Source organism: Camelina sativa, chromosome 11 (assembly GCF_030686135.1).
Source record: "Camelina sativa cultivar CO46 ecotype springtype chromosome 11, ASM3068613v1".
NCBI classification, from domain to species: Eukaryota; Viridiplantae; Streptophyta; class Magnoliopsida; order Brassicales; family Brassicaceae; genus Camelina; species Camelina sativa.
The window spans coordinates 10,995,859-11,014,825 of record NC_141890.1 but is presented as its reverse complement, the minus strand read 5'-3'; the positions used below and the strand labels follow the sequence as shown (position 1 = coordinate 11,014,825).

Genomic DNA, 18,967 nt, shown 5'->3' with positions numbered 1-18,967 from the left:
CGACGGTGGAACCTAACACGGCCACAGGTCACAGCCAAGACGATGGGCTGGGCATGAGCTAGAGTAGTAACCGTATTCGTAGGAGTTGTGCCGGTGTGGTCTTAAAAGTCTTTCAGAATTTCTAGATTGAATCGTTGACTAGATCCTAAAAGTCAAACTATATTTTGTTTCGTTTTCTATGTTTTTTTTGTTTCTAGATAGACTCGTGTATCAAACTGCACGTTTTCAAGGACTTTCGTTTTCGGTTTTGAGGATTAGAATTTTGGGTTTTTATTTTATTTTAATGCAAGTAACAAAAGAAAAAAAGTATAATTGGGTTATGCATGGTTCAAGAGGTTCAAAAGTGTAATAATGATCTTGCATTATGAAATATGGATTCAACAAAGATGGCGCAACAAAATAATTTTAGTAATCATTTTCTGTTTTAATATTTTCTGAGGCGTAAACCATCATGCTCCGACCAGAAAAAAAAAACTATCATGGACTTTCGAAGGAGTAACATGTGTCACGTAAACTACTGTAACAAGAAAATTAATATGTTGGACGAAGCTTTATTTGATATAATACTAGCTAGTGTTTTAGATAACGAATTGGTAACTACAGTTTTGATGAATGTTATTATATATAACGGGATAGGATGCATATAGTATGAATATGACTATACTTTACATAATAGTATCATGTTAAGTTTTTGAGCAAAAAAATGTCTTCTTGTAGTTATTTATTTTCTCAAAAATTTATGATGCCACATGATTGGTAAATCATTCACGGAATCGTACTATATGTAAGCATTATTCAACTATTCTGTGAGTATTCAACTGAAATTCTACTAAAATAATCACATTTATGATTTTTGTCAAAGTATTAAGTTAGCAGCAATCTTATTAATTCTCTAGTGAACGCATACGGATTTAACATTTCAATATAATAGACGAAATATAATTCACAGTCAAATCATGGACTTTTTAATCGAGTCAATATGATCATTGTATAATTGTATTATCTAATCTAACGCATGTACAAAACTCATAGTGGCCTTTGTGCTTCACACACTTGCATATACATATATCACACATTAAGCACTACGCCACTACTTTCCAAGAAAGGTGGTCAATTATCAATTAGTGTATCTCAAACAAGATCATGAAAAGGGACAGAGTTGCATTACTTTAAAATTACCAAACTATGATAGGAGGAAGTAGGTGAGATATAATCTTACGTCTTAAGGTACAAAGTCTTCCATTTCTACTTCGATTAGTTTAGTTAAAGGAAAAAAAAAAATGATCGAACCTTATTGAATTGAAAAATTAGATAGGAATTCGTGATAAGACAGGTAAAATATTAATACAAACTACTGGATTACAAAAGTAAAAGTTGCATTAGTTTACATTACCAAACATATGATAGGAGGAAGTAGGTGAGATGTAATCTTACATCTTTTGGTGCAATAATAGTCTTCTATTTTTACTTCGATTAGTTAGTTCAGTTTAAAAAAAAAAAAAAAAAGTCGAACCTAATTGAATTGGAAAATTAGATAAGGATTCGTGATAAGACACGACAAAGTATTAATACAAATTCAAAAGTAAAAGTAAGCTAACCAATTCAATAGTCAAAGTAGCAAAATAATTGACGGGAAAAAAGAAATCAAAATTTTAATGAGAAGAAAGAACCCTAACAACAAATACAGGATCAAAAGTCTTCTATAATGGTGCTAGACTGGTCAATAGTGGAAATTTTGATAAACAAAAACATTATCAGAGTGTATTTGGTCGTCGTTACTCGCTTGTTTAAAGGAGACCTGTCTTATGCGACTCTTCTTACTAAATCATTCCTTAGAGATAAAGATTAACTTATCCGATTAGTCATATAATCTCTGAGCCAGCGCGAACACACATCTTATTAATACACGATTACAAATTCGGTGGTAAAGGCACGGATAACATTAATTATCATAAGTTTGTTATACATGATGACAAAGAGTACTTTAAGGGAGGAAGTCAACAAAAAGCTTGTTCATCTCTCGATCACTTTTATTGGAAGGAGCAAGATTCCACATTTACACAAATAGTAAATTGATCTATATAATTTTATTGACTCACAACCGAAAAATGTCTCACAATATAGACCAAGAACCTACAGTTTATAAAGACTACAAAATAAAACAGTAGCTTGGGAATTACAAGGAATTAAATGTTCTGGACAAGCTTTTTATTGGACAAGAACTTAGCACACTACATTCTGGACAAGCTTTTTATTGAACAAGCACTTAGCAACAACCACTACTAAAAGAGGGGTAAACTTGTAGGGAAACGAACCTGCATCCATTGCTTCTCATATGTTACCAAATGGCTCCAACCTAGTTCCTCCAGCAGACCCAGTTTCAGTTCGTAGAGTTTCTTATTCGCAATCTCGCTCTCGTTTTGGATCAAGTCATCAAGTACCTGAAATCATTATCAGTCATGTGGATCAGTGATTTCAGATGAGCATCATTTGCAGTTTCTTGGTACGTCTAGAGAATAGATTGACGTGTTTACCTTCAACGCGGTCCCGAGTCGTGAGAGCCGTTTCTCTCTTAGAACAGTGAGAGTGCCAAACTTCGATGATTTCACGTCTACCCATTTTGTCAGTTCTTTGAAATTCTCCTCGAATTTATCCTTCTGGCTACTTTCTTCTTCTCCTTCATCTCCCTTCTCACCCTGCAAACAATTGAGCGGTGTCACTTCCCAATATAAGCTATAAAAAATGCTAATGACAACACTATTTGTAGTTCTTCTAACGCTCTATACTCATCAACTATCACATGCATAATCAGTTAATCACCACTACTAACATGTTCCTCTCTTCTAGTCAGATAGACTAATTAACAGTTAACCAGGAGATATGTAAGTTAATTGTTGGTCTTACCTTCAAATTCTCAATTCTTGCCATGGCTAACCCTTTCTGGTATAGTGCCTCTGTCAGTTGATCACGTGTCATTTCCATTTTTTTCTTCAAAATCTAATTCAGAAATAACACAGTAGGTGTTGTTATCAAACTCGTAAAGAAAGCAAGGAAATAGTTGAGAATACTCTTTAAAAAAACCAACTTTGTAAGAAAACGCAATGAATCAAATAATATCACACCTCTGCTTCCTCATCTTCTGGTTCACTTTTTTGTTGCAAGAATCTTGCTAACTCATCTTCGTCAACACTGCGTACTACTTCGTTTGCAGCTTCTATAATCTGCAAAAACAAAACGAAGGGATATTCAGCTTACATGTTTATTTCCCTGACCATCGTACAAACGCTTGAGAGTTTGTCGGAGGCTGCTCAGTGTTTTGAAGTTGATTATTCTGTTTAATGTATAATTAGAGAGAGTAGTGCACAATTAGGATAGTAACTCATTTGAAACTTTACCTCTTCGTGATGGCTGATTTTGTCCCCAGCATCAGACCGAGTGAGCAAACCTTCCAGGATCTTAGCTAGTAATGGAGTATAATTTGGGTATTCAGACTGCCAAGGAACATAATGCTCAAGTTAATCTAACCGTACTTCAGATTTGCATACCCTTTTCAAAACTTTCAAACTTAAAGTGGCACAAATCATTGCTTAAACGGAAAAGAAAAGCCTTTAGTTGGCAAACCTTGAGACAGGCACACAACTTTCTCCACTCTGAACGCTCTTCCTCGGTTTCTTGTTTCAGGCTCCCGAGAAATTTAATCTTTGTGTCACGAACCTGATTATAAAAGATAGTGGCTTCGTAAAACAGTTCCAAAAATAGAAAAGAAAACCCCTCAATATTGACCAACAGTACTTGATTCATTTACATATAGAATGACCCACAAAGCTGACTAAGAGCCAATGTGAAACATGCTTCTGCAAATTATACCTCTTGTTCCAAGCGTTCTGATACTGATTTAGAGCAATTTGAAGCAGAAGATGCCTTTTTATCTTCATCAGGCTGTAGAATAAAGAAGTAAATAAATAAGTTAAAAGATATGGAGTACAAGGAAACAACTAGATCAGGCTAAAGACAAAAATATTAAGCTCCTGTAGCCAGATTTTCTTGCATTACTGCGTCAAGTATCACAAGCCTATGCTACCAGGAAAACAAGACCAAAAATGAGTTTTTAGATACCTTATTTGGTGGAACCACATATGATATCGGATAAGATACAGGATTATCCTTTGGATTCTTCCCTTCTTTATCATCAAACGACAGTTTCCCATATGAGATTTCTCCCACCAACACAGATCCTTGGGGAGAGTTCTGCAGGCGAAATTAAAAATGTACATTTGAGAAATATATGCATCAGAACAATTAACTATACTTTCAACTATCTACTAAACCTTGGGTAGCTTGTCCTTTGTTGGTGGGCCCAGATAAAACGCTTCCTTCACCCTGCAGGGTGATAAATAAGGTGAGAAATACATCCAGAGAACAACCACCGCAGCAGCCACACAAGTTTAAACTGGTAAGTGAGCCAAAAAAAAAAGTACCCTGGCATTAGAAGAGAGGACTTAAAGGCACCATTCCCTGTGACTGGACCATCTGGTTCAGAATGTAAGTTCAGCCGAACCTCCTGCACCACCAGCAAATTAGATGGAAAAAATCAACTCTTCATGAATTCTAAGGTTGCAAAAATGATCTATATCGACATCAGAAAACACGCAAAAAATCAACTCTGTTCCGGAATTTCTTTTTTTTTTTAATCTGAAAAATCACATCTAGCTTTTCAAAATTAAGTATAACGTAACACAATTCACAATCTTACCCCCACATTTCTTTCGATAAACAAAATGAGCTGCTTCAACTTTTCCAGCAGCTGCACATTTTCATGCCTGGTGAAAACAATTAGCTTTTAGAGTAGAAGACTAAATACGTAAATATGCACTGTGAAACAACGTTGTCAACCATAAAAAAAAATAGTTTACAGGAACTTGTCAACCGAACATGTTGAGGAGGTCAATTCAGCCTGTAGATTAGTCTGTACAAACTATACTCTTCAAATTTTAAAACAAACTGCAACCATCAAAGATGAAAGCACACACCTCAGATACAGCTGAAGTTTATATTCTCCCTTCGGAAGTTTAGAAGATTCAGGATAAACATCACCCGTTGCATATACACGCTGAAGTATGCAAGGACAGTGTGTTAAGGCAAGAAAAAAACTATGATTTAAAGTAAAAAAATAACCAAATATGCTAGACACGAAAACAGAAAAGCGTTTTCCTAGTACATAACCGAGCTCGGAATTCATAAACTTTGTTAATGTATCAGGTTTGTGGTTGACAATGCCAATGAGAATTACAAGCTTATCTATTCTTGTACCCATCCTATTAGGTGGCAGTTTGAAGAGTACCTTATTGGCATCAGAGATCATATAAAACTGGGACTCAAATTTTGTGTCGTATATGCGATTGTTCAATAATGGTATATACGGTTTCACTTCAGCTGCATCTTCTAATTTGAACTTGTAGCTGCAGAAACAGAAGGATGAGAATTGCTCATTTGGAAATTGATAGAGAGATAGGTAAGCAACAAAAGCAAGATCGCAGAAGCAAAACCCACGTTAATGTCAATGCTAGTATTTGTTTGCCGGACAGTAGCCTATCACGGCTAGTTGATAAAGTCTTCAGTTGTGCATCAATTGGTTGATACGGAACTCGAATCTGCAGTTAAAAAAAACTGTCCAGAAGCAATTCTACAAGAAATGAAAGGAAAAGGAGAAGATACCATCTTTAAATACACCGCACCTTGTTCAGAACAGCTATGGGAACGAGTTTTTCAGATGCCAACAGAGCTTCAGCTTCAACTTTTATTGGTGCTTCACTTCCATCAAGTAACAGTTCTTCTTTATCGACACCAATTCCATGAAATGCAATCTAAAGTACCACACATAACTTCCGTCAACTCATTTCTAACAAGTCACTATGTTCTCAATATAGTTGGTACTCGTGAGCGAACTGAACATAGAACTTTTCTCATAATATAGGTGTCACAGCATGATGATTGACCTAAAACATTTTAACTATTATTTACCTGTAATTCGTTTCCAGAACCATTCTTAAACGAGAATGCACAAACAAGAGTGATTATTGCTAAAACAGAGACCTAACATCCAACTAAAGTGAGGCCAAAAATTGTAAAGGGAACCAAATTGCAGAAAGAAATATGCAATGCATTAACGTGGGCCAAAAGATAAACTAGTATGAGAAGGGGAGTCAGGAAACCAGTGGACAAAAATAATGGGACAACAGATCTAAAATAAAAAGTAGAGTTTTATCAGAACGAGATGACACAAAAAGACAAAACAACACAAGCATTTGACATGACTTTTGCAACAGCCTTAACAGCATATATATTTACACACATAATTCTCAGTTCCTACCTCAAAGTCAACGATAGTCGGTTCACGACTCCCAAGGCCACTTGACCAGAATTGAGCTATAGCTAGTTCCATCGTTTGACCACTAAACACAGGAAACGTAAAGCTTTTAGCAGATGGAGATGCGAAAGTTGATGCGCTCTCCCACTTGATAGGCCTTCGCAATGGGCAAAGCTGCAAATTAAGTAAAGATTAGAACCAGCACCATTAAAAAAAGAAAAGAAAAGAATTACCCTTGATTGTGCCCTACCTGAAGTGTATCAATATAAAATCGTCGTGTAGTATCAAACCCCGAAGTTCGCATTGTAGCCTCAGCCCATGTTGCTCCATGTGGTACCTCGATAAATCTTCGTTCAATGTGGCCTACAGTGGGAATTATTGACAGTAAAATATCAAAGGTAAAAGATGGATGCCGTTTCAGAGGACTTATTTGTTATAAAGCACACATTACAAAGTCCACAAACGATAACCTGAGATGAAAGACATTTGTGGAAATGAAATAACTGGAGGTCGATTTGCCACAGTCTCTGGTATTATTATTGTTACTGGAATTCTGAAAAGAGGACCCCGCTCTGGTGCTTTGCAATCAATCCCATAAACTTCAAAGTAATGCACACCATACCCAAGATTTGTGGGGTCCACAACAACGCTGAAAAGTGAAAACAGATGATATAACTTTACTACAGAGATAACATGGCACGGAAAAGCAAAACGAACATAAGGAGCAAGATACAGGATTGGAAAAAACTAACTTGAAGCTACGTCCATTATGAGTGAGAAGGAGATAGTCAGGAACCCGTACAACTCCTTCATCTGTGGTGTGCAACTCAAGACATTCCTCAAAAGGGACAAGTTCCTTTAAATTACTTGCACCTTCATGGAACTTCGGATCAACTTGTACCGTCCACTGGAAAGTCAAAACTATGCTTGTTTCATATACCAGACATGAGATATAAGAAAAGCTTGAAAGTAAAATATACTACGCATCTGGTAGGCGATAAAGTATGCCAAGCGAAATTCTGGCTCCATGATAGGGCATCCAAAGAACTTAATATTCTAGAAATGGACGAATATGGCATGTCGCATGAAGATAATGATTTTTTATATAGAATTTATGTTGGTATGCATTTGGGCAGATTACTATGCCATGCATACTCATGAGTAAACATATTCCAGATATATAAAAACAGCTCACCTCAGTAGACTGTCTGCAAGCAGTACCCTCCCGCAGGTAAATGCCCCGTGATGTTGGAACTGCGTTTACAGAGTTCATCATAAAAAGAAAGGTACATGTTTTATCGATAAAACTCAAAATCTTAGGGAACTTTCCCCAGGCAAAAGTAGGAAGCCCTTTAGGTCAATAGCTACACATAGATGAGATACAAATTCAAAATATAAATTGGAAATCAACATCAGTTGTCCTGTTTATAATTAATTCTAATAAGAATGTGGGATACGTTTCAGCAAGCAAGTTTTTAATAAGATTCTAGCTTGAAAAATCTTTAAAATAAAGTTCAAATTCTTTGTTTACATACTTGTTTTTCCGGAGAGATTGACCTTTATCTGATAGTTTACGCATGGACAGTCCTGAAACTTTTTCAAGTATTCGTATGCCCTGTCATAACAAAATAAATTAACTAACTATTTAAAATATGGTGTCACATTAATTACACAGTATAGAATCTTACTTATCGACTTGCATAAGCCCTTGTCCAGTAGTTAGTTTATCTTCAGGCAGATCACCTACAGGTGTAGATGTATTCTCGAGGGCCCTTCTCACAGTGTACGGGCTAACTGGGATGCCTTCAGCCTACAGAAGTATCAAAGAATGTCAGCAGCAGAATGAAAATAACGGGGGAAAAAACGTATATACCAAAAAATGTTGAAGAAGAAACCTTCATAGCACTTAGAAGTAACGCAATTGCTCCACAGGCAGAAGGAGATGCCATTGATGTTCCATTCATGAGCATGCGTCTTTGAAGCGTCCATGTAGGAACAGGAGCAACAGCCCCACCAGGTGCACTTATGCAGACACCAAGATCCCCATCAGATGTTGGCCCCCGGCTTGACCTACAATATAGCAATAAATATATAATGCCATCTACAACTAGCTATAGAATGAATCAAAAGAAAGGAAAACAGTGAAAATACCAAGTGTATTCAAGCCCCTCGCTGGGAGGTTCCACTACTGAATGGGCACCAGCTGCCATTGCAGGAGAAACATATGCACCAACACCAATGATACTGGAAGTTGTTCCACCCGGTGCTCCGACTGTTGTCAAAGCTGGACCACTGTTGCCAGCACTACTTACAAATATTAGGCGTCTCTTGTTCACGGCCTACAAAAAACACAGCAGAATGACAATAAATGCAAGATAAAAGTCACAAAACACAAGCTGATAAGTGCTGCACAAATAAAGGTAGAAGGGTTTGAATGATACTTCAGTAACAAGATCAACAAAGCGCCCATAGTCTGGAAGTAATGCTGGCTCTCCATAGCTCATGTTGACAAGATCACATTTATGCTGTAACATTTATACAAGTCAGCATATAAAAAAGAAATACTGAAAGTATTGACTTATGTCAATGCAAACCTCACATATAATAATCCACACAGATGAAATACTTCCTGATGTTACAAAGTCAATTAAGAGAAATACGACTTGTTTTGTTCAAACTTGAAAGGATGTAATATTAAGAAGTTACAATTGTAATAATGGTGAATTATTTTCAGCTAAATGAATTATTACCTCCAGGGCAGCTATCAATGCCCGTGACAAACCAGTTCCGGTCTCCATTGAACCTAACCGCGAGTCTCCAATTTTGCAAGATATTATTTGTGCACCAGGTGCTACACCATTTAACAAATGCTCCTAACATAAAAATAGAAAAGGAATTAATTGGTTGCAACAAATTATCAATATATAAACTGATATAGATGTGTTGGCACCTCAGGGTGGTGTGCAGTAGCTATTCCAGCAACATGGGTGCCATGAGGAGAACTATCAGTTACAATGCTTAGGACCTTTCCCTCATCATACACGTTAGCAACAAAGGAGCATGCATCTAGTCGGCTAAACACGCCATACTTCCGCTCAATTCTGTAGTACATATAAGATTGAGATGAAAAATAATTATTATTATTGGTGAACAAATCATGCTCCCAAACAATAAAAACCTGAACTTTGATAAGAAATAGATCTTTAGAGGAAGACTTGCCGATAGTTAGTCAGAGGGGAGAAGTCTGCTAGTTTCCCGCAATCTGGATCCTCTTCCAGACTCTGCGTATCAAGTGCGACCCTCCATACTTCTCCATCATGCCACACAACAGCATCAATAACAGGCCCTTTGTCTTCATATTTCTACAGAAAAACAATTGATTTACAGCAAAGATTCAAGAAACCAGCGAACAAGTATGCAGAAATAGAAGTATAGAACTACCAAAGGACAGTCTCTAAACTTACATCAGCTTGTTTTTTCAGAAAATCAACTTTGCTTTGGAGGTCTTCACGGGTCTTCTTCAATTTCGTATCTTCCACCTTGCTGTGCTTCTGCAGGACAAATGAGGTAATGATAGAATTAAATTAGCACCGCACTAACTCAACATCCATAATACATTAAACCAGATTCAGTATCTTTGTAGCACCTGATCGAAATCATACAGATTCTTTAAAGCCTTTGCAATTTCTTCCTGATTCTTTTCATCCCAGTTTTTCCTTCTCTCTTTCTATGTGACGAGAAAACAGAGAGAGATATTAGACAACTGAAATTGCAGACCATATCTGTATAACTTGTTAAAGATTTAAGGAGTAGGTGAATAAAAAATCCAACAGCCGCAAAAATCACAACTCTAATCGCTACCTTGACACGAGAAGTTAAGTCATCAGTAAATAGCTGGTAAACCAACTTGCAACCTACACGCCACTCTCCTGTGGGGTTTTTCCATGAGGAATTGACAACCAAAGGTACCCCTGTAACCATTTTGTTTAATCAGAAGAAATGAGCAACGTACAATATAGCTAGAAAATTGACAAACCATAAAATTAACTATTATGCAGATATCATAAATATCTCTTGATCAAATCACTGACCTGATGCTCCACGAATATGACCATCTTCATCGGCTTTCACCACTGTGGATGTATCGATATCCCCACTTCCAGTACTGAACGATAAAAAATGGATACCATTAGGTCAGTCACTTCAACAAACAAAGAACACCGGAAGCAAAAATTCAAGTAAACCACAAATATACCAGTCAATGACGTCCAGAACCTTAGGTTTCCCATCAGAAGTTACATGCAAGCCAGCAGCAGAAGGATCAAAACCAGAATCTGGAAAAACAAAACAAATTTCCATTTGCTCAATTCCTCAATCAGAATTTTACTCGGAGAGCTACAACGCCGCCGTCTTAAAAACCAATCAATCGCTCTACTATCATCTAATCCAGTACAAGCAACTTTAACTATAACATAAGGCTCATGTATATAATCTCCATAAACAAAACCAGATGCTTTAAAGATTGAAGAAAACGAAAGGAAGAAGTAGTAGTACCAAAGATAGCGATAACGACGCCACGACCGTCGTACTCAGGATGATCTTCAACGAAGCGATCCGCACGGATTTCTTTCTTAGGCATGAGAGAAGCAAGGAAAGTAGACTCGTTCAGCTTGAAATTAGCGACAGAAGCATTCTCAGCTCCACCACCACCACCAACACCACCTCCTCCGCCACAACCGACGCGAGAAGCCGTAAGATTCTCAGAAGAAGAACAAGGCATCGCCAGGGAACCACTCCTTCTTAATCGGATTCCACGAAAACGAGAGCAGCTTCTTCTTCCGAACAATTTGAGTCTTCGATGAAGAAGAAACGGTGATGAAGAAGAGGAAATGATGAAATCAAGAGGACGAGAGAGTGAAGAAGAAGAAGAAGAAGAAGAAGAAGAAGAAGAAGAAGAAGAAGAAGAAGAAGAAGCCCAATAAGAAGGACACGACGGGCCGTGAACCTGCAGCAACTGCAGACTCAGATCCATAATCGGGATGTGTGTTTAATTTTTTTAGTTAGTAGGGGTATTTTGGTCAATTAGCAGCTGAGTCGCTGGCTGGCTGCTGCTACACCGGATCGTGCGTGGTGACTCGTCGTCAGAGAGGTCTTTGTTTTTTTTTAATTTTGGGGATAGTGTCAATGGAGTTTGGTGGTGGCTGGCTGGCTCTGACTCTAACTGGTGGCTTGGCTTTGTTCTATCTAGATAACGTGATATTTGGATTTAGTACAGAGTTTTTAAATTGAACATAAACAAATTCAATAAGTTCTAATTGCTACTTGTGGTTCTCGCTCGCTAGTTTATGAGATTGTTCTCCATTGTTGTCATCTTTTATCTTAATTGAAAATCAAATTTATCTGATTTGTGACCTAGTTTACACGTACTTCGGACTGATTCCGTTTCAGTTTGTTAATTTCTCGTACGTAGAGATCGATTTGACTTTCTTCCTAGGTGATTTATACCAATAGCTAGCGTAACTAATTAGACAAAATTAGGATTGTATAGACGTTTTAATTAGTTACGTCTTGTGGGCTTAATACGATGATGAGAGATTGAAATAAAAATATTGTGTTAGTTATGTCATGTGGGCTTTTATACATGAAAAAATCCCAGAAAAGGGGGAGATCTTGGTCAATGAGCAACATTTTAATGTGTCAGCAAAATTCAAAATGTAATGCAAGTTGAAGAAATATATATTACTACAATATAATTGTGTTTTGGTCTCTCCCAACACAATCGTTGTTGCTTTGAAAACCATATGAATATTGCTCCTACTCCTAGGTATGTATGCATGAAGTTGTAGTGGGATCGTTTCGAACACAGCTGGAACGTTAGCTGAGATCATTGACGTTGAAGCAGTTCTATGATCATCATCACATCACCGATTACGTAGTCTTCGATCGATATATAAGTTTATCATTTTTTTCTTCTGAATAACAGTCGTTCCTTTTTTTTTTGTGGTATTTCTATTTTACATACACAACGATCAATCAATCATTCTTCATACCAGCTTTGTTGGGGAGTCATAAGAAAAGAAAACCAAAAAAGGCGAGGAAATTAAGAATCATAATAAAGATATCGTACATTTCATATAATCTTTAATTTAGACTAATTATTCTCGTTACTTTGTTTTTGTTATGATATCCAAATAGTTTACGAATCATGATACGGATTAGGTGTCTGTGGTTGTGAATCTTATTTGTAAGCACTAAAATAAATCATTCAATTCAATGCATCCACAAAGACTTCCAGAAAGTAAGAACGTTGACACACGTTTTTGCGCTATGCCGGCCGTAGAGACTGTGGAGAGAGTTGACATCAAAGCCCTGACGACGTTAACGCTTCATTTGTTTTTTTTTTTTTAACAAATTTATATTCTCCTAAGTGAGATACCAAATATAAAAAAAATAGTATATAAACAAAGACGTGATTATTTTAATTACTTTGAATTTCAAGAGTATCCGGGCGTTTACTTTTTCTTCGTTTTCATATTAATTAGCAGCTTGCATGTATTATACTGTTTTGCTCCAGCTAATGAATTTGTAACGCTTACAAGTTTTAAACAAGGGAAAACTATAGGTCTTTTTTAAAACTAAAACTGTGGAATTTTACACCATTTGTGTAGGTTTTAAGCTTTAGGTCTGATTGATAATCTAGAAGACATATATAATACAAGGGCATCTCCATCCATGCATCTTAATATAAGTTTCTTACACATGAAAATCAAACAAATATTATTATTTAATTTAACGAGTTTCTTAAATAGTGTAATAACTCTCTCTAAAGTTCTAAAACCTCTTATTTAAGAATCACCTATCCAAATCTATCACCCAAAAAAGCTTGTAAATTACTCATTCTTCTTTTTTTTTTTTTTTTTTTTTTTTATAATTTAGCTATATATTTAAGATTGTTGGCAGAAAAAAATTGATATTTAATCAGTTTTTATACCAAATCCTAATATAATTTTGTTTTATAACGTTTTCTTTATTTTAACTCTATATAATAAGGACAAAAAAAATGCTACACAAACTATAATACATCTACGGACATAGGGTAGATGATCTACCTAATTTATGAAACAATTTTTTTATTTTTTTTATTTTTCTGAAACATCTATCATTAGTAGCTAGGAGTTAAACTACGTTCTAATTCGTTAGAAGTTAAAACTTATAAGTCATTTTAATAAATTTTCTGGAATAATATCTAGCCTAGCTACAGCATGACTCTCTTGACAAACCACCAGTCTAAGCTCTCTGAATATATATGACAAATTACTTAAAATGGATATTACCGTAGAAGGAAATACCTCTATTCTTTTCATAAATTGTTTTATTGTTATTTTTGTAACAATGGGAGTAATGGAGGTCTACATCTTACAATGAGCCAAATTATTTTCCATCAAGTACTAATTATCTCCACGTTTGGAAATTGCAATATTTGTTAAAACGCGTATATACGGTGATCATTGTTACACATCAACTACGCAAATGGTCTTCTTTTGACTCGAGACGTTAGCGTCTTTGTTTTAGCAACTCTTCAAATTAATATTAATCGTATTATATATTTTCTACAATGACGTTGAAATTTAATATTATGGTCAAATAAATAACGCCAAAACTGAAAATCTATATAGCCTCCTTATTTATTCAACTCTGCAACTCATTCAGTTTCTCAAACAAATCTCAGAAACTTTCCTAAACCACGAAAGTTCAAGAACGTTCCTTCTTCCTTGTCTGAGACTTCAAACACAAGGAAAAAAAAAAAAAAAAACATGAGAGAGCTTGCTTTGTCTATGTTTCTTCTCGTCTTTGTTTTTAATTGTGTCAGTTCTGTTCCGACAAAAGAACAGTTTCAAAGTTGTTTGGCGACAAATAAAATCTTCAAACTCCCTAGAAACCTCACTAATCACACACCAGATTCCCAATTATTCACCGACTTTTCCGAATCGTCATCTCCAAATTCAAGTTTCCTCAACTTGAATTTCACCAGCCTGAAGCCAATTCTGACCTTGAAACCTAAATCCGAGTCCGAAATCAAAAGATCGATTCTTTGCAGCAAGAAACTTGGCGTGCAAGTTAGAACCATGAGTGGTGGTCATGACTACGAAGGTCTGTCTTACCTCTCACTATCACCTTTCATTATTGTCGACCTCGTTAACCTCAGATCGATCAATATCAACCTCACGGACGAAACCGCTTGGGTCCAATCCGGGGCAACACTCGGAGAACTCTATTACAAAATCGCCAAAACCAGCAAGGTCCATGCCTTTTCCGCAGGGATATGTCCGAGTGTGGGTGTTGGTGGGCATATTAGCGGCGGAGGATTCGGCACAATAATGAGAAAACACGGTTTAGCGTCTGATAACGTTGTGGACGCGCGTGTGATGGACGTAAATGGGATAACCCGCGACCGGAGAATGATGGGAGAGGATTTGTTCTGGGCGCTTAGAGGCGGTGGAGCCGCGAGTTTTGGCGTTGTCTTGTCATGGAAGGTTAAGCTTGCTAGGGTTCCTGAAAAGGTAACTTGTTTCATAAGTCAGCATCCTATGGGACCTAGCATGAACAAGATTGTTCATAGATGGCAATCCATTGGATCAGAAGTAGACGAAGATCTATTCATGAGAGTCATAATAGACAACGGTCAAGAAGGCAATCAAAGGACAGTGAAATCTACATTTCAAACCCTATTTCTTGGTGGAATCGATAGACTGATTCCTCTGCTGAACCAGAAGTTTCCGGAACTCGGCTTACGATCTCAAGACTGCAAGGAAATGAGCTGGATCGAATCGATTATGTTCTTCAACTGGAGATCAGGACAGCCGTTAGAGATCCTGCTCAACCGAGAGCTACGATTCGAAGATCAGTATTTCAAAGCAAAGTCAGATTTTGTTCAAACCCCAGTTCCTGAACACGTTTTCGAAGAAGTAACCAAGAGGTTCCTCGAGAAAGAAACTCCATTGATGATCTTGGAGCCATTGGGTGGGAAGATCAACCAGGTTTCAGAAACAGCGTCTCCTTATCCACACAGGAGAGGGAACCTGTATAATGTACAGTACATGGTGAAATGGAAAGTGAATGAAGTCGAGGAGATGAACAAACATGTTAGGTGGATGAGATCACTACACGATTACATGACTCCCTACGTTTCAAAATCCCCGAGAGGAGCTTATTTGAATTACAGAGATCTTGATTTAGGCACGACCAAAGGGAACAACACGACGTTTGAGGATGCAAGGAAATGGGGTGAGGCGTATTTCAAAGGTAACTTCAAGAGATTAGGGTTGGTTAAAGGGAAGATTGATCCAACAAATTTCTTCAGGAACGAACAGAGTATTCCTCCTCTGTTTTGATTTCTCTCAACACAAAACCGTATTTTAAAGATTTCATTTATGTTTTCTTTTATTATAGATAGTGTTACTTTCTGCTACAAGTGTAAAAGTGAATTGTCATTTTTTTTCCAAGTAGATATGCACACAATACAGAATTGAATAAAATAAACCGATTTGATTTCAATTTTTCGATGAATTAACAGTAATGAAAACCAGAAAGGAGTATTGCTTATTCTTTCATACACATATATGTGTATGATCTCCATTTAACGTTTAAGATATCATACACATATATATTTTTATTTTTGATGAAATGTGAAATTAATTTGACGATCATACATATATTTTGTGAATGAGTTTGAGCTGTTATGTATATGTTGGGTTATGCTTTTCGTTTTTTTTTGTCAATCATTGGGCCACAACTGGCCGGCCCATTAGCCAAATTTTTACATTCGTATAAAGCGGGATTCGGTCCCAAGTGTGATGGTGTCTTCTACAAATAGATCCTATGTTATGCTTTTTGTTTTACAACTTATTTTCGAATTTAGTTACTTCACCATATAAATAGAACTTTCTTTGAACACTTAAAGTATATACTATGTTACATCTTAGTATGTCTAGTTACTCTTTATATAACTAAGCACTGAAAAATGTCTTCCTTTCCTAACCTCTTCAACTACGCTCTTAATTTTTACGCTTATTGTGTGTTATATTTTTATTCTTGATTGATTTATAAAATATGATTTTTTTCTGTCTGAGTTAAAAAAATACATTTTCTCCCAAAAATGGAAAGAAAAATTAATGTTTTGTTTGAGGGAGGGAAGAAACAAAAAACAAATATTTTAAAAAGACTGGCGTCTTACCTGCAGAATCCACATTTGGGTGTCGGCTGGCTTTGCTTTTTCTCTTTTCTCTTACCCTCTCTGCTTATCTTTTGGTTCTGCAACAAACTTTGGTTTGACTTCTATACAGAAGAGAGCACAACAAAACCTCATGTCTGGTTTGTATAATAACTCCTCTTACTTCTCTCCTGCTTCTCCTCAGATTAGAAGCACTCCTGAGGTCGACAGGTATGTCCAAATATCTTGATTTTTCCTCTCTTCGAAACACTATTTTATTGGTTTTATGTGATGGAAACCGATCTGTGTTCTGTTTCTTGTTCGAATAGCTCTCAGTACTTGACGGAGCTTCTCGTCGAACATCAAAAGCTTATACCTTTTATGCAACTCCTGCCAATATGTAGCCGTCTGTTGAATCAAGGTTCGTCTTTTCATTTTGATTCTGATTCTGATTCAGATCTAAAGTTTTATCAGCTAATTATCTTACAAAATGTTACAATTTAGTAAATTCAAGAGAGTGAGATCAAGTTCATTGATTTGATTTCTTCAATTTGTCTGACTGAATCCAGCATTACCTTACTTAAGTACTAGGCTTAGTGTCAAGTTGTCTTGTGTTGTGGTGCTTATAAAGCTATGTTGATTGACAGAGATATTCAGGGTATCTGGAATGATGTCTAACCAAGGATTTGGTGATTTTGATAATTTCACAAACTATTCTCCTCCGACAAGAGAACAGTTCCAAAGTTGCTTGTCGACAGATCACTGTGATTCAACTTTCCAAAACCCTATAAATCTTATCACTCACACTCCAGATTCCCGAATCTACACCGAATCTTCATCTCCGAATTCAAGTCTCATCAACTTGAACTTCACAAGCCTGAAGCCTATTTTGATCGTTAAACCAACATCTGAATCCGAAATCAAAAACTCAATTCTATGCAGCAGGAAACTTGGAGTGCAAGTAAGAACCCTGAGTGGTGGTCATGACTACGAAGGTCTATCTTACCTCTCACAATCACCTTTCATAATCATCGACCTCGTTAACCTCAGATCGATCAAGATCAACCTTGTAGAAGAAACCGCTTGGATCGAATCCGGGGCAACACTCGGCGAACTCTATTACGAGATCGCCAAAACCAGCAACATCCATGTCTTTGCCGCAGGAGTATGTCCAAGTGTTGGAGTTGGTGGCCATATTAGCGGCGGAGGATTCGGCACAATAATGAGAAAACACGGTTTAGCGTCTGATAACGTTGTAGACGCGCGTCTGATGGATGTGAACGGGAGAATTCTTGACAGGAAAACAATGGGAGAGGATTTGTTTTGGGCGCTTAGAGGAGGTGGAGCCGCGAGTTTTGGTGTTGTCTTGTCATGGAAGGTAAAGCTTGCAAGGGTTCCTGAAAAGGTAACTTGTTTCATAAGTCAGCATCCTATGGGACCTAGCATGAACAAGCTTGTTCATAGATGGCAATCCATAGGATCTGAGCTAGACGAAGAACTATTCATCAGAATCATTATTGACAACAGTCAAGAAGGGCATCAAAGGACAGTGAAAACTAGATTTCAAACTCTGTTTCTTGGTGGAATCGATAGACTGATTCCTCTGATGAACCAGAAGTTTCCGGAACTCGGCTTACGATCTCAAGACTGCTCGGAAATGAGCTGGATCGAATCGATTATGTTCTTCAACTGGATATCAGGACAGCCGTTAGAGATCTTGCTCAACAGAGACCTACGATTCGAAGACCAGTATTTCAAAGCAAAGTCAGATTTTGTTCAAACCCCAGTTCCTGAACACGTTTTCGAAGAAGTAACTAAGAGGTTTCTTGAGGAAGAAACTCCATTGATGATCTTAGAGCCATTGGGTGGAAAGATCAACCAGATTTCAGAAACTGAGTCTCCATATCCACACAGGAGAGGTAATCTGTATAATATACAGTACATGGTGAAATGGAAAGTGAATGGAGTCGAGGAGATGAACAAACACATTAGGTGGATGAGATCGCTACACGATTACATGACTCCCTACGTTTCAAAATCCCCTAGAGGAGCTTACTTGAATTACAGAGATCTTGATTTAGGCACGACCAAAGGGATCAACACGAGTTTTGAAGATGCAAGGAAATGGGGTGAGACCTATTTCAAAGATAACTTCAAGAGATTGGGGTTGGTTAAAGGGAAGATTGATCCAACAAATTTCTTCAGGAACGAACAGAGTATTCCTCCTCTGTTTTGATCTCTCAACACAAAACCATATTTCAAAGATTTCATTTCATGTTTTCTTTTATGATAAAGTGTAGCTTTCTGCTACAAGTGTTAAGTGAGTGGTACCCAATACGGTTTATGAGAACCAAGATTGGTCGAAGCTAAAACACCAAATTCTGAATCAT

General features: G+C 37.0%; 2 protein-coding genes and 1 pseudogene across 3 annotated transcripts; 2 read left to right on the top strand and 1 right to left on the bottom strand.

The window, feature by feature from the left end:
* Positions 1-2,065: 2,065 nt before the first annotated feature.
* LOC104722978 (tripeptidyl-peptidase 2) lies at positions 2,066-11,640 on the bottom strand. Its single transcript, XM_087476329.1, has 34 exons — positions 10,922-11,640; positions 10,623-10,701; positions 10,459-10,532; positions 10,229-10,338; positions 10,014-10,094; positions 9,832-9,918; positions 9,587-9,729; positions 9,318-9,468; positions 9,118-9,240; positions 8,809-8,892; positions 8,519-8,706; positions 8,263-8,437; positions 8,056-8,177; positions 7,903-7,982; positions 7,563-7,621; positions 7,120-7,274; positions 6,838-7,016; positions 6,618-6,730; positions 6,371-6,541; positions 5,736-5,864; positions 5,551-5,651; positions 5,342-5,459; positions 5,031-5,110; positions 4,754-4,820; positions 4,479-4,561; positions 4,329-4,380; positions 4,117-4,248; positions 3,868-3,939; positions 3,622-3,714; positions 3,396-3,491; positions 3,123-3,221; positions 2,905-2,997; positions 2,535-2,696; positions 2,066-2,441 (listed from the first exon to the last, which is right to left on the bottom strand). The coding sequence occupies exons 1-34, from the start codon at positions 11,397-11,399 to the stop codon at positions 2,283-2,285; spliced, it is 4,188 nt and encodes a 1,395-aa protein (XP_087332455.1). The 5' UTR covers positions 11,400-11,640; the 3' UTR covers positions 2,066-2,282.
* Positions 11,641-14,063: 2,423 nt separating this feature from the next.
* Positions 14,064-15,922, top strand: LOC104722977 (berberine bridge enzyme-like 22 pseudogene; annotated as a pseudogene). Its single transcript, XR_015571714.1, has one exon. The product of XR_015571714.1 is annotated as a berberine bridge enzyme-like 22 pseudogene (transcript).
* A 696-nt stretch (positions 15,923-16,618) lies between these two features.
* On the top strand, positions 16,619-18,963 carry LOC104722975 (berberine bridge enzyme-like 22). Its single transcript, XM_010441253.2, has 3 exons — positions 16,619-16,808; positions 16,907-16,998; positions 17,225-18,963. Exons 1-3 carry the CDS (start codon positions 16,732-16,734, stop codon positions 18,811-18,813), a joined length of 1,758 nt encoding a protein of 585 aa, XP_010439555.1. The 5' UTR covers positions 16,619-16,731; the 3' UTR covers positions 18,814-18,963.
* The last annotated feature ends 4 nt before the right edge of the window (positions 18,964-18,967 follow it).

Bases quoted from the DNA above. Each gene is read 5' to 3' on its own strand.
- LOC104722978 (XM_087476329.1), bottom strand. From the start codon at position 11,399: ATGGATCTGAGTCTGCAGTTGCTGCAGGTTCACGGCCCGTCGTGTCCT. The intron at 10,533-10,622 runs GTATATTTGTGG...TTTATCGTTCAG, and splicing joins GTTCTGGACGTCATTGACTG to TACTGGAAGTGGGGATATCG. The intron at 7,983-8,055 runs GTAAGATTCTAT...TTGTTATGACAG, and splicing joins GGGCTTATGCAAGTCGATAA to GGCATACGAATACTTGAAAA.
- LOC104722975 (XM_010441253.2), top strand. From the start codon at position 16,732: ATGTCTGGTTTGTATAATAACTCCTCTTACTTCTCTCCTGCTTCTCCT. The intron at 16,809-16,906 runs GTATGTCCAAAT...TTGTTCGAATAG, and splicing joins AGCACTCCTGAGGTCGACAG to CTCTCAGTACTTGACGGAGC. The intron at 16,999-17,224 runs GTTCGTCTTTTC...GTTGATTGACAG, and splicing joins TAGCCGTCTGTTGAATCAAG to AGATATTCAGGGTATCTGGA.